Source organism: Myotis brandtii, unplaced genomic scaffold (assembly GCF_000412655.1).
Source record: "Myotis brandtii unplaced genomic scaffold, ASM41265v1 scaffold1703, whole genome shotgun sequence".
Lineage (NCBI taxonomy): Eukaryota > Metazoa > Chordata > Mammalia > Chiroptera > Vespertilionidae > Myotis > Myotis brandtii.
In genome coordinates this window covers 209,090-223,170 of record NW_005356270.1, presented here as the reverse complement: position 1 = coordinate 223,170, position 14,081 = coordinate 209,090, and the positions used below count along the sequence as shown (strand labels likewise).

The 14,081-nt window shown below is 39.5% G+C and overlaps 1 protein-coding gene across 1 annotated transcript; it reads right to left on the bottom strand.

Annotated features, from left to right (window-relative positions):
- Positions 1-12,578: 12,578 nt before the first annotated feature.
- LOC102244002 (HAUS augmin-like complex subunit 4) lies at positions 12,579-13,492 on the bottom strand. Its single transcript, XM_005863031.2, has one exon. The coding sequence runs from the start codon at positions 13,490-13,492 to the stop codon at positions 12,608-12,610; it is 885 nt and encodes a 294-aa protein (XP_005863093.1). The 3' UTR covers positions 12,579-12,607.
- Positions 13,493-14,081: the final 589 nt, after the last annotated feature.

Genomic DNA, 14,081 nt, shown 5'->3' with positions numbered 1-14,081 from the left:
TTTTTTTTTATTCTTTTTAAAAAAATATTATAAGTATTACAAAGGGTATTACATATGTATCTTTTTTTTTCCCCGCCCTTGACAATCCCCTGGCCCCCCCCCCCCCCCCGTGTCTTATGTCCATTGGTTATGCTTGTATGCATGCATACAAGTCCTTCGGTTGATCTCTTACTCCCCTCCCTTCTGCCCCCCAACCCTCTCTGGCCTTCCCACTGCAGTTTGACAATCAGTTTGAGGCAGCTCTGCCTCTGTATCTATTATTGTTCAAAAGTTTGTAATGGTCTTTATTATCCATGAATGAGTGAGATCATGTGGTATTTTTCCTTCATTGACTGGCTTATTTCACTTAGCATAATGCTCTCCAGCTCCATCCATGCCGTTGCAAATTGTAAGAGTTCCTTCTTTTTTACAGCAGCATAGTATTCCATCGTGTAGATGTACCACAGTTTTCTAATCCATTCATCTACTGATGGGCACTTAGGCTGTTTCCAGATCTTAGCTATGGTGAATTGTGCTGCTATGAACATATGGGTGCACATATCCTTTCTGATTGGTGTTTCTGGTTTCTTGGGATATATTCCTAGAAGTGGGATCACAGGGTCAAATGGGAGTTCCATTTCCAGTTTTTTGAGGAAACTCCATACTGTCTTCCATAGTGGCTGCACCAGTCTGCATTCCCACCAGCAGTGCACAAGTGTTCCTTTTTCTCCACATCCTCTCCAGCACTTGTCGTTTGTTGATTTGTTGATGATAGCCATTCTGACAGGTGTGAGATGGTACCTCATTGTTGTTTTGATTTGCATCTCTCGGATGATTAGTGACTTTGAGCATGTTTTCATATGTCTCTTGGCTTTCTGAATGTCCTCTTTTGAAAGGTGTCTATTTAGATCCTTTGCCCATTTTTTGATTGGATTGTTTATCTTCTTTTTGTTAAGTTGTATGAGTTCCCTATAAATTTTGGAGATTAGGCCCTTATCAGATATGACGTTGGCAAATATGTTTTCCCACGCAGTGGGTTTTCTTGTTGTTTTGTTGATGGTTTCTTTTGCTGTGCAGAAGCTTTTTATTTTGATGTAGTCCCATTTGTTCATTTTCTCTTTAGTTTCAACTGCCCTAGGAGCTGTATCAGTGAAGAAATTGCTTTGGCATATGTCTGAGATTTTGTTGCCTTTGGATTCTTCTAGAATTTTTATGGTTTCCTGTCGTACATTTAAGTCCTTTATCCATTTTGAGTTTATTCTTGTGTATGGTGTAAGTTGGTGGTCTAGTTTCATTTTCTTGCATATATCTGTCCAATTTTCCCAACACCATTTATTGAAGAGACTATCTTGGCTCCATTGTATGTTCTTGCCTCCTTTGTCAAATATTAATTGAGCGTATTGGTTGGGGCTGATTTCTGGGCTCTCTATTCTATTCCATTGATCTATATGTCTGTTCTTGTGCCAGTACCAGGCAGTTTTGAGAACAGTGGCTTTGTAATACAGCTTGATATCTGGCATTGAGATCCCACCTACTTTGTTCTTTCTCAGGATCGCTGCAGCTATTCGGGGTCTTTTTTTATTCCAGATGAATTTTTGGAGAGTTCGTTCTAGATCTTTGAAGTAGGCCATTGGTATTTTAATGGGAAGTGCGTTGAATTTATAGATTGCTTTGGGTAGTATGGACATTTTAATGATGTTGATTCTACCAATCCAAGAACATGGTATGTTCTTCCATCTCTTTATGTCTTCCTCTATCTCTTTTTTCAATGTCCTGTAGTTTTCTGAGTAGAGGTCTTTTACCTCTTTAGTTAAGTTTATTCCTAGGTAGCTTAATTTTTTTGGTGCGATGGTAAATGGGATTGTTTTTATAATCTCTCTTTCTGAAAGTTCACTATTGGTGTATAGAAATGCCTCAGATTTCTTGGGGTTAATTTTGTATCCTGCTACTTTGCCAAATTCATGTATTAAGTCTAGTAGCTTTTTGATGGAGTCTCTAGGGTTTTGTATGTATAATATCATGTCGTCTGCAAATAAGGACAGTTTTACTTCCTCTTTTCCAATTTGGATGCCTTTTATTTCTTCTTCTTGTCTAATTGCATTGGCTAATACTTCCAGTACTATGTTGAACAGGAGTGGTGAGAGTGGGCATCCCTGTCTTGTTCCTGTTTTTAGGGGAAATGGTGTTAGTTTTTGTCCATTGAGTATGATGTTGGCTGTGGGTTTGTCATATATGGCTTTTATTATGTTGAGGTATGATCCTTCTATTCCCACCTTGCTGAGAGTTTTTATCAAAAATGGGTGTTGGATTTTGTCGAATGCTTTTTCTGCATCAATTGATATGACCATGTGGTTTTTTTCTTTCAATTTGTTTATGTGATGTATTACGTTTATTGATTTACGGATGTTGTACCATCCTTGCATTCCTGGGATAAATCCTACTTGGTCATGGTGTATGATCCTTCTGATGTACTGTTGGATCCGATTTGCTAAGATTTTGTTGAGGATTTTGGCATCTATGTTCATGAGGGATATTGGCCTGTAATTCTCTTTCATTGTGTTGTCTTTACCTGGTTTTGGTATTAGGGTGATGCTGGCTTCATAGAATGAGCTTGGAAGTGTTCCTTCCTCTTGGATTTTTTGTAGTAGTCTGAGGAGGATAGGTTTTAGTTCTTCCTTGAATGTTTGGTAAAACTCCCCTGTGAAGCCGTCTGGTCCTGGGCTTTTGTTTGCTGGAAGCTTTTTGATGACTGCCTGAATTTCTTCCAAAGTTATCAGCTTATTGAGATTTTTAGATTCTTCCTGATAGAGCTTTGAAATGTTGTATTTTTCTAGGAATACAGGAATTTGTCCATTTCCTCCAGGTTGTCTAGTTTGTTGGAGTAGAGCTGTCCATAGTATTTTTTAACAATCATTTGTATTTCTGTGGGGTCTGTTGTTATTTCGCCTCTATCGTTTCTGATTTTGTTTATTTGGGTCCTCTCTCTTTGCTTTTTGGTGAGCCTGGCTAGAGGTTTGTCGATCTTGTTTATCCTTTCAAAGAACCAGCTCTTGGTTTCATTGATTTTCTGTATTGTTTTTTTGGTCTCTATGTCATTTATTTCTGCTCTAATCTTTATTATCTCCTTCCTTCTGCTCACTCTGGGGTTTTCTTGTTGCTCTCTTTCTAATTCTTTGAGTTGAAGAGTTAGATGATTTACTACCATTTTTTCTTGTTTTTTGAGATAGGCCTGTAGAGCTATAAACTTCCCTCTCAGGACTGCTTTCATTGTATCCCATAGGTTTTGGATTGTTGTGTTTTCATTGTCATTAGTTTCCAGGATGTTTTTAATTTCTTCTTTGATCTCATTGGTAATCCAATCAATATTTAAAAACTAGCTATTCAGCTTCCAAGTGTTTGAGTGTTTTGGGTTATTTTTATTGTAGTTTATTTCTAATATTATGCCATTGTGGTCTGAGAAGATGCTTGGTATGATTTCAATCTTCTTGACTTTGGGGAGATTTTGCTTGTGACCCAATATATTATCTATTTTTGAAAATCTCATGTGCACTTGAGAAGAACGTATATTCTGCGGCTTTGGGGTGGAACATTCTGAGGATGTCAATTAAGTTCATCTGATCTAGTGATTCATTTAGGATCGCTGTTTCTTTGCTGATTTTTTGTCCAGAGGATTTATCTAGTGATGTCAGTGGTGTATTAAAGTCCCCTACTATGATTGTATTGTTGTCGATCTCTCTCTTGATATCTTCCAGGAGTTTTTTTATGAATTTGGGTGCTCCTGCATTGGGTGCATATATGTTTACCAGGGTTATATCTTCTTGTTGTATTGATCCCTTTAGTATTATGAAGTGGCCTTCCTTATCTCTGGTTATGGCCTTCACTTTGAGATGTATTTTGTCCGATATAAGTATTGCTACCCCAGCTTTCTTTTCCTTTCCATTTGCGTGAAAGATATTTTTCCATCCCTTCACTTTCAGTCTGTGTGAGTCCCTTCTAATGAGGTGGGTCTCTTGTAGACAGCAGATGTATGGGTCATGTTTTTTTATCCATTCAGCCACTCGATGTCTTTTGGTTGGAGCATTTAGTCCGTTTACATTTAAAGTTATTATTGAAAGGTACTTGTTTGTAGCCATTTCTTTTTTTGTGTGTGGCTGTTTTCTTTCTGAGCTTGTTATTTCTTCTTTTTACACCAGTCCCTTTAGCATTTCTTGCATGGCTGGCTTGGTGGTGATAAACTCCCTTAGCCTTTTTTTGTCTGTGAAGCTTCTTATTTCCCCTTCAATTTTGAATGAAAGCCTTGCTGGATAGAGTATTCTTGGATTCAGTCCTTTGCTTTGCATCACTTTGTAAATTTCCATCCATTCTTTTCTGGCCTGATGTGTTTCTGTTGAGAAATCATTTGATAATCTAATGGGAGATCCCTTGTATGTAACTTTCCGTTGCTTTGCATCACTTTGTATATCTCCTTCTATTCCCTTCTAGCTTGATGTGTTTCTGTTGAGAAATCATTTGATAATCTGATGGGGGATCCTTTGTAGGTAACTCTCTGTCTTTCTCTTGCAGCCTTTAAAATTCTCTCTTTATCGTTAACATTTGCCATTGTAATTATGGCATGTCTTGTTGTGGGTCTTTTGGGATTCACCTTGCTTGGGATTCTCTCTACTTGTGTAACTTTTTTCTTCCCCATATCAGGGAAGTTTTTGTCATTATTTCTTCAAATAAATTTTCTAATCCTTGCTTCTCTTCTTGTCCTTCTGGCAGCCCTATTATACGTATGTATTCTCTCTTTGTCATTAATGTTTGCCATTGTGATTATGACATTTCTTGGTGTGGTACTTTTGGGATTCATCTTGCTTGGGACTCTCTGTACTTGTATGACTTTTTTCTTCCCCATATCAGGGAATTTTTCTGTCATTTTTTCAAATAGATTCTCTAATCCTTGCTCCTCTTCTTGTCTTTCTGGCACCCCTATTATTCATATGTTACTTCATTTCATATTGTCCCAGAGCTCCCTTAGGCTCTCCTGCTTTTTAATTTTTTTCTTCAGTTGGTATTCAGATTGGGCTGGTTTCTCCCCCTTATCTTCTAACTCACTAATTCAGTCCTCTGCTTCTTTAGTCTACTATTGAAACCTTCCATAGTAGTTTTGATTGTAGCTATATCACTTTCGATTTTTTCCTGATTTTTGCATAGGTTACTGATTTTCTTGTCCATTTAGTGTATGAACTGTAGGACCATTACTCTGAATTCTTTTTCTGTCATGTTACATGTTTGTATTTCACTTATTTCCTTTCTTGCGATTCCTCCTTTTCTTTCCTCTGGGGATTGTTTCATTGTCTCCCCATTCTGACTATCACCAGAAGGTTCAAATGTCAAGTTGCAGGGGCCTGGGCCGTGTGCAGTGGGAATTTTGCACCCCTAAGTGTCACTGAAGAGCTCTGACACCAAGACGTTCGGCTGCTGTGGGTTGGTGGAAGCCACGATCGCCCTGGGTCAGAGTCTCAGGCGCTTAGTGTGGCCTTGTGTGTGCACCGAGAATCAGGGACCCTGCCTGCACCACGTTGAAACAGAGAACCTGCTGGGGTGTGCCAAAAATCAAAGTCTCCTAGTGCATGTCAGGAGTCAGAGGCTCCCTGTGTCCGCGCCGAGAATCGAGTATCAGAGTCTCTGTTGCTTGGTGCTATCTTGCACCAAGAATCAGGGTTCCCATGTGTACATGCACCAAGAATTGGAGTCTCTGGCTCTTAGTGTGAATGTACTGGGAATCAGGGATTCCAGGTGCATGCAATGAGAAACAGAGTCTAGTCCCTGGTGCTCATTGTTCCCTCTTGTGTGGAGATTCAGGGTCCCCAATCTTCTTGGGAGATTGGGTTGCGCAGTCGCACTGTGTTGGCAGGAGGTTCACTCCTGCCCTGTGGAAAACAGTATTCTGTGTGTGCTTGCCCTGAATCAAAGTCAGGTGGCACTGCCGCTCAGTCTGGGTGTGGGGTCTGGTCATGCAGGTGTGCACTGCAGGAAGCAGACTCCCTGTGTCCATGCACACAAGTTCAAATTCAGTGCTGCCCGCCTACATGGGCAAGGGGTCTGGTTGCGGGGAACAAACTCCTGGAGTTCGCACATTCAGGTTCAAATTCAGTGCAGTCTCCCTGTTTGATGCCGGGTCTGGTCATGGCAAGCAAACTCACCAGGTTCATGCCCCAGGCTCAAATTCAGCGCTGTCTCCCCGCGTGGGCGCGGGACCCAGTCTCAGAAAACAATCTCCCCAAGGTTGCGCACCTAGGCTCAAATACAGCACACTCTCCCTGCTTGGGCACAGAGCCTAGGCAAGGGCAACAAACTCCTTGGGTTAGAAGTCCAGGTTCAAATTCAGCGCAGCCTCTCTGCTAGGGTGCAGGGTCTGGTTGTGGGAAACAAACTCCCCGGGTCTGCACCCCCAGGCCCAAATTTAGTGCTGTCTCCCCCGTGGGCACAGGACCCCTTAGCAGAAAACAGTCTCCCCAACAATGCGCACCCAGGCCCAAACTCAGCACAGTCTCCCTGCCTGGGCACGGAACCCAGTCTCGGGAAACAAATTCCCCGAGTTCGCATGTCCAGAATCAAACTCAGCACTGTCTCCCTGCCCTGCGTGGGTGCGGGATCTGGTCCGAGGAAACAGTTTCACCAAGGATGCGCACCCAGGCTCAAATTCAGCACAGTCTCCTTGCCTGGGTGCAGAGCCTAGTTGCGGGGAAACAGATTCCCCGAGTTCGCGCACATTCAGACTCAAATTCAGCGCTGTCTCCCTGCCCTGCATGGGGTTGGGATCTGATCACAGAAAATAGTCTCCCCAAGGATGTGCACCTAGGCTCAAATTCAGCACAGTCTCCCCACCCACAGAGCTGGTCGTGGGAAACAAACTTCCCCTGTCGGACACCAAGGCTCAAAGTCAGGCAGAGCTGCTGCTGCTGAGTGTGTGCAGACAGGCCTATTGTGCAGCCGGGGTCTGGCAGTTCCTATGCTGCTGCCCCGGGGAGGCGGGGGAGGGGGATTGGCTTTGTGACACAGAAATCTGCAGCCAGGGTGCCTGGAGTCTTGGTGTCCCTGGGTCTGCAGCTGTGGTCACAGGTCTTCTACCAGAGCGGCTGTGGGGTTCCGGTTTGCCCCGAGACCAGACTGGGTGGTGGCAAGGCTAGGATCCTAGTCTCAAGCAGTTCTGTTCTTCAAGATAGCGTGGTCTCTGCGCCACTGGTGTCCTCCCGGGCGTGTTTGCAGTGGCAGCGGGGTTTTCTATGTACAGTATCATTTCATCATGTGAATAATGACAGTTTTACGTCTTCCTTTCCATTTTGGATGCCTTTTATTTCTTCTTCTTGTCTGATTGATATGGCTAGCACTTCCAGCACTATAGCGAACAGGAGTGGTGAAACTGGGCATCCCTGTCTTGTTTCTGTTCTTGGGTGAAATGGTTTTAGTTTTTGCCCATTGTGTATGATGTTGGCTGTAGGTTTGTCATATAAGGATTTTGTTATGTTGAGGTATCCCTCTATTCCCATTTTGCTGAGGTTTTTTTTTTTTAATCAAGAAATGGTGTTGGATTTTGTCAAATTATTTTTCTGCATCAGTTGATATGACTACAGTATGTGATTTTTATCTCTCTTAGCCTCGTATTATGTAGTATGTTCTATTTGGCAGTTTTTTTTGGAAGCTTGTATGCCATTCTAGACTAAGGAGAAGGAGGCAGGGGTCTAGGACTTCAAAGGGAAAGTAGGCTATTCATAGATGAGAAAGAGCAAACATGTGTTAAACAAATTCTTGTTGGACCACCCAGATACAAGGAGACACAGAGGAGAGTCTAACAAACAGACTTTGCTAGATGCCTCCCTGTCTGTCAGACTTAATTTATATTATGCTTGCTTCCTTTAAGCAGGTTTTTCTATCTGAATTCTTTTAGGCAGGTAAGGTGGAGGTAAAGGGCTCTTATGAGTCTTTTGTTTCTTAAAACATAACCAGCTGAAAATAATTGATATCCCAAAAAGGCATATTTTGGGGTGGCAAACTCTGCTCCCCCTCACCTTATCTCAGTTCTTCAACTACCTAGATTTCTGTGTGGGGACCATAATTTGGTCTAAGCTATAATCTTTTTCCAATAGGGAACATTGAGATTTAACTTTTTTCTTAAATTTCTATTTAAACTCAAATCCATTAAATAATTTCAACTAATTTTTCAACTTTATGCTGTGCAGATATAGCTTAATGTAAATTTCTTAAATTGGAAAAATACAATTAAAATAAGAAAATTAAATATCAGGCAGACACATCCTTCTTTCTTTTTAAATTTTGTATGTACTACTCCCTAAGGTTCAGTTGAAGATTTCTGAGGAGCAGAAATTAGTTTCCTTAATGAAACAAGATGTCCTATTAAACAAAATAATTTCTTCAATTCTCCTATTCAAAGAAACATATTTAGTTAAAGAATGATAGGAAGTGATGAAATTATTTTAGGTGAAAAACAAGCCTAGCCATATTAAAAGATGATACTTCAAGAATAATATATATATACACTGGGTGGCCAGATTATTATGATCTGCCAGATTATTATGACCACCTCATCAGTACTTCGTTGGGCCACCTTTTGCCTTCAATACTGCGGCAATTCTTCTTGGCATTGACTCCACGAGATGTTGAAAGGTGATGCGAGGAATCTGACACCATGCCTGATGAATAGCACTGTCCAGTTCTGTGAGATTTGATGGTTGTGGAACCAGCTGCCTGATGGCTCTTTTAACTTCGTCCCACAAATGCTCAATTGGATTGAGATCTGGTGATTGTGGGGGCCACCTAAGCAAGGTAAAGTCTCCCTCATGTTCTTGAAACCACTCCTGCACAATATGAGCACCGTGGCATGGCACATTGTCTTGTTGGAAGAAGCCATCTCCATTGGGATACGCCATCAACATGATAGGATGAACTTGATCAGCAATGATACTTAGGTATGTTGTGCTATTCAGACGTTTATAATGGTCTGGCCCTCTAGCAACTTCAGCACGAAATTATAGCTAATTTGCCTACAAACGTCAGATGGTCATAATAATCTGGCCACTCAGTATGTGTGTGTGTGTATATATATATATATTCTTTATTATTCTGTTGATAGATAGTTATGACAATATATAAACATTGTTTTTGAGTTGATAACAGTATTCTATCAGTCCCAAAATGCATAAATTCTATTGTGTAGTTTCTTGATTCAATGCACACAAATATAAAAAATAGATCAAAGCAAAACTCATTTTTCATATGGAAATGAAAAGAAATGAAGAAATAGAGGTAAGTAAACATGCTTTGCTCAACCCCAAGGTATGTTTACATGGAAAACATGTCTATTAGATTTTAAACCTATTGATTGGTGAGCTATTTTTGCTATTGTTTCCCTTGGAAATGCACCAGGTATGCACACACATAATCTAGTTCATTTCTCATGGGCAGAAACACTTAAAATTGACTAAAAACAAACAGCTTTCTAATCTTAAAATATTTGGAAAACAGCATACACAAAAGAAATTGCAGTATGGATTTGGCAGTAAAATAAAATGACAGAAGTGGATTCCCTCTTCTATTCTCAATCTTGAGGAAGCTCTAAATTAAGAAGGTGGTAAAGAAGGTAATATGAGCCAACCATAAACATAGCAACCTATTTCAAAAGCATTTCATCCTTAAATGTGCCAGTGAATCATTTGCCTATCTATTCTTTCAGCATTTTTCCATAACTTGTAAATTCTGAAAGTTTGCCTTTTAGATAAGTTACTGGCAATGAGTTCAATCTCTTTTAATTTAGTAAAATCAAGTCTATTCAAAGTGACCTGTACTTAAAACTTTGCATTTTGAAAGGTAGTAAGCCATTATAAAAAGGGAAATCTCACCTCTGTGGTAATGGAGTTAGAAGCCTCCAGTGCAACAGTGCTAATAATAAGTTTTTGAAAGCGATTTTAACCCACAAAGTCAAGCAGTGACCTGTAGGATTGATTTTACTTCACTAAGGGTGTATCAGTGTGTCATTTCTTTGGGTTGTAGTAATAACAGATTTATTTCACTATAAAAATAAAACAGTGAAGCCAACTCTAGTTTTAAAGTACTAAATTATTGCATGTCCATGTATTTTATGATATATTGTTTAGAATTAGATACATGAGCACTACTTTAATGTATCAGGTTAATTTTATGTAGCTCCTAAGAGTATAACTTCTATTGGCCAAGTGCATTACTTTAATCGATTATTATGCAAGAATGTTCCTTGTGATAATAGGATACATGTGTAAATTCCACTTTCTAAGTTGACATTAAAACATTATTTAGCCTTCTCACAATAAGAACAGAAGTTAAATATGTTGCTTTTCATGGAAAATAAGAAATAGTTTCTATATTCATGAATATTAATTGCAAAAGAGAAATAAACATAACATACATGAATTTATATCTTTAGAGGGTAAATATATTCTACCAGTTCTCAAGGAAACACTATTTTCTCATTAAGCGTTGTGAATGTGTACATTTAAAATGGAATGATTTTAATGTAGACATTCAAAACAATGATTCTAATGAAATAATCAAGCTAACAGCTAGATTTCGGGCCTGCTGGGTGCTATATTTTGAGATAACTTATTTTTACCCCTCTCTCTCCTTCTCTATCATTCACTATCTTATTCTAAAACTGTCTTGTCTCATAAAATTTTCTACAAATTAGCCTTAGTCCTATCTTTTCTGCTTTTATCATATAAATTTTGAAATTATATAGTGTAGGATTCATATTTTTCATAGTTGTTGCCATCTAATATGTGATGTTCTAATCTGTGATGAACAGGTTTAATTTATTAAATAATTTATTAATATCATGACCTCTTGCCCAGCCAGCATGGTTCAGTGGTTGAACATCAACTTATGAACCAGGAGGTCACAGTTCAATTCCTGGTCAGGCCACATGCCCAGCTGTGAGCTCAATCCCTAGGGTGGGGCATGAAAGAGGCAGCCAATCAATGATTCTCTCTTATCATTGATGTTTCTATCTCTCTCTCCCTCTCTCTTCCTCTCTGAAAAAAAAATATCATGCCTCTTGTAAAATTAATTGATTTCCTATACCAAATAAATTTTGTAAGTTTGAAATGATGAGATAAAAGGGACTGGGGTGGCCCTGACCTGTTTGGCTCAGTGGATAGAGCGTCAGCCTGCGGACTGAAGGGTCCCGAGTTCGATTCCGGTCAAGGGCATGTACCTTGGTTGTGGGCACATCTGCAGTAGGGAGTGTGCAGGAAGCAGCTGAATCGATGTTTCTCTCTCATCGATGTTTCTAATTCTCTATCCCTGTCCTTCTCCCTTCCTCTCTGTAAAAAATCAATAAAATATATTTTAAAAAAAGGGACTGGGGTGAAGTGAATTACTCAACCTACTATATAGGGAGCCTAAAATTGTTGGGTTTTAGACTGTTAGCAGCTTTAATGACAGTTTTAAGCTTGTTGTCTTAAAATGGTGGAGGAAACATTAAGGATAAATGTCTAACTTATCTCCATATGATAAAACATGGGGCTGGAGCCTTACGGTATGACTAGAAGAGTGGGACTAGACTACACAACAATAATGCCTTTAGGATCATTTTGCACTTACAATTTTATATTAAATAAAATTCATTTTCAAATCAGCTAAGTTTATATGCAAATACAAAAAGGCATATATATTTTGTGCAGTTGTTCCTTGTTAAGCATCAGGAAGTAAAATTCCAATTGTGCTAGGTCGAAAAAATATTCCTCTGCACTCTGTAATAGTAGAGTCAGTTTCTTTACCACAGCATAAAAGAGAATTTATATTCTGAAAAAGATATAGGTATATCTTGGATAATGTCATTTAACATAGGTGTCAATACATTAACCACTGGACAGAAAAAACTACTAAAACCTACATAGCTTTTTTATTGTATTGCAGAATTAAAAGGGAGGACCTATGTTCTACACTTGATGTAGTTCTTCTTTTCTAATGTCATTGAAGTGTATTAGAATAACTATTGTTGGGCTATTTTCTGTCTGTAATATAATCTTTCATTTATAGGCATGCTGAATCATGCATTAGCCTTATTTCTCAGTATACACACAGGAGTCATTTCAACCAGAACTGAAGGGCTATAGCCAGGATAGAATACAGCAGCTGTTTAACATCACACAATATAACTGTGCATATGAAAGAGCAGCAATGATTTCACTTTATTGATTTAATTTGAGAACATTTGCACATTACAATGGCAATCATACTAAGACACTTTCGTTGTTAAGGGAATGCCACTGGCCCAAGTTTAATGAGATTCTATCCTCAATATAATTAAAGGGTATACAATTAGAAGTTAGGTAATTCTCTGGAGAATCTATTCCCCTCCTCTTCAATTTATATATTAAGATACCAAGGCCTAAAAGACGTTAAATTATTTGACCATGGCTATTAAATAGCTCTGACTAAAGCCCAAGTCTGAGCCCTTGATCTTTTTACATAGCACAATTATTAAAGAGAAAAACAGTATATAATTCAGTTCTTCCTATGTTCCACACAAAATCTAATGTTTAAAATATATTAGGAACCAATGCACAAGCCATGCCTCCTGGCCTGCCAACATTCAGTGGTAGGCTTTGCTGAACTCCTGGAGTGCCCAACGCCTGTTCTCAGTTGTCTGCTTGAGTTGGGTGTACTCTTTTACCAGCTTGTCAAACTCCTCCCCAAGGACCTCATAGGTGTTTAGGACCTGTTGGGACTTCTCCATATCCTGTTCTTGTAGCTGAATGGCCCCTTTCAAACGATCCCTAATGAGATGATAAACTTCTACTTTCTCAGCAGTGTAAGTGTCAGACAAAATCTTTAGCTCTTCCATCCTCAGCTTAAGGATCATGGCACTACACTTGATCTCCAGGTACTGGGCATTGATGTGGTCCAGCTCAGACTGAGTCTTCAGCCGGTGCTCCTGAAGCAATCTGTGCAGTAAGGCGAGGCAACGGAGAAGCACCTGGGAGTAGGTGGCACTCTTCTCCAGCAGCACCACCTGCTCCTTCTGCTGGATCTTGGCATCCTGGCACTGCTGTTTCTCACTCACCAGGATCTCTGCCAGTTTCCATGCCTTTACTGCTTTCAGGGTTTCATGTTCTGAATTGGAATTAGGATCATGGTAGCAAAGCAGAGTGAAACATTTCTTCTTGAGTTGCTCCTCCACTTCCAGTGGGAGCCGAGCTCTCATCCACACAAAATCCTCTGAGGGTGGCATGAGCTCCAGAAGGTCTGCTTTCTCCAGTCCTAGCAGTGGAGGCATCACCCTCTCCTGGCTAGGACCTAAGAGCTGTGTTAGTTGAGTCACAAGTAGCTGCTGTTCAAAGGTCTCATGAAACTTTTTGTCCTCAGAAGTTAAATTTATGTCTTGTATCTTCACATAATAGTCCACAAGCAGCTCTTGGCTTGTGCATTGGCACTGCTTCCTCTTCCTGCTAAAAGGACCACCTCCAGCTGGGACCATCTTCACTCAAGGGAGTGTGGGGACACTTGCTCGAAACACTGCAGTCATTTAGGCACCCTCCTTGTTTACAACGACTGAATCTCTTCTGGACAATATAGCCGATTTATATAAATTTATGTACAGCTATTTTTCAGTGTTGGCCCTGTATTGATTATCTCCTGAATAAAGTGATAATATTGAAAAATATATTAGGAACCAGTTGTTCTTAGCAATTTTGTTGAATAAAATAGAATGAATGGGAATCAAGGGTATTTGTCTCACTGAGAAGTCCTATAGATTTTCTAGGTTTGAATAATTTACCACATCAAGGAATTTAACATAGTAAAAGTGGATTCAAGGAGGGACACAGGGAATATATGTTCTCGGTAGAATTTCTTTTAAGTAATTTTCTCAGTTTCCTGGGTCCTTATTTCTCGGGTATTCTACTCTCAAATAATCTTAGTTAGGCTCACCAAATTCCTAAAATCTGATGAAGAATAAGAAAGAAATAATTTTTAAAAGGTAAAAAGTAGTTGAAAAAGATTGTAACAGAATAGAACATTAGCCAAGTACTCCTATTCTCCCAAAGCATTCCATAATGAATGACATA

What these genes read in the sequence shown, in the direction of transcription:
- LOC102244002 (XM_005863031.2), bottom strand. Translation starts at nt 13,492, where the DNA reads ATGGTCCCAGCTGGAGGTGGTCCTTTTAGCAGGAAGAGGAAGCAGTGC.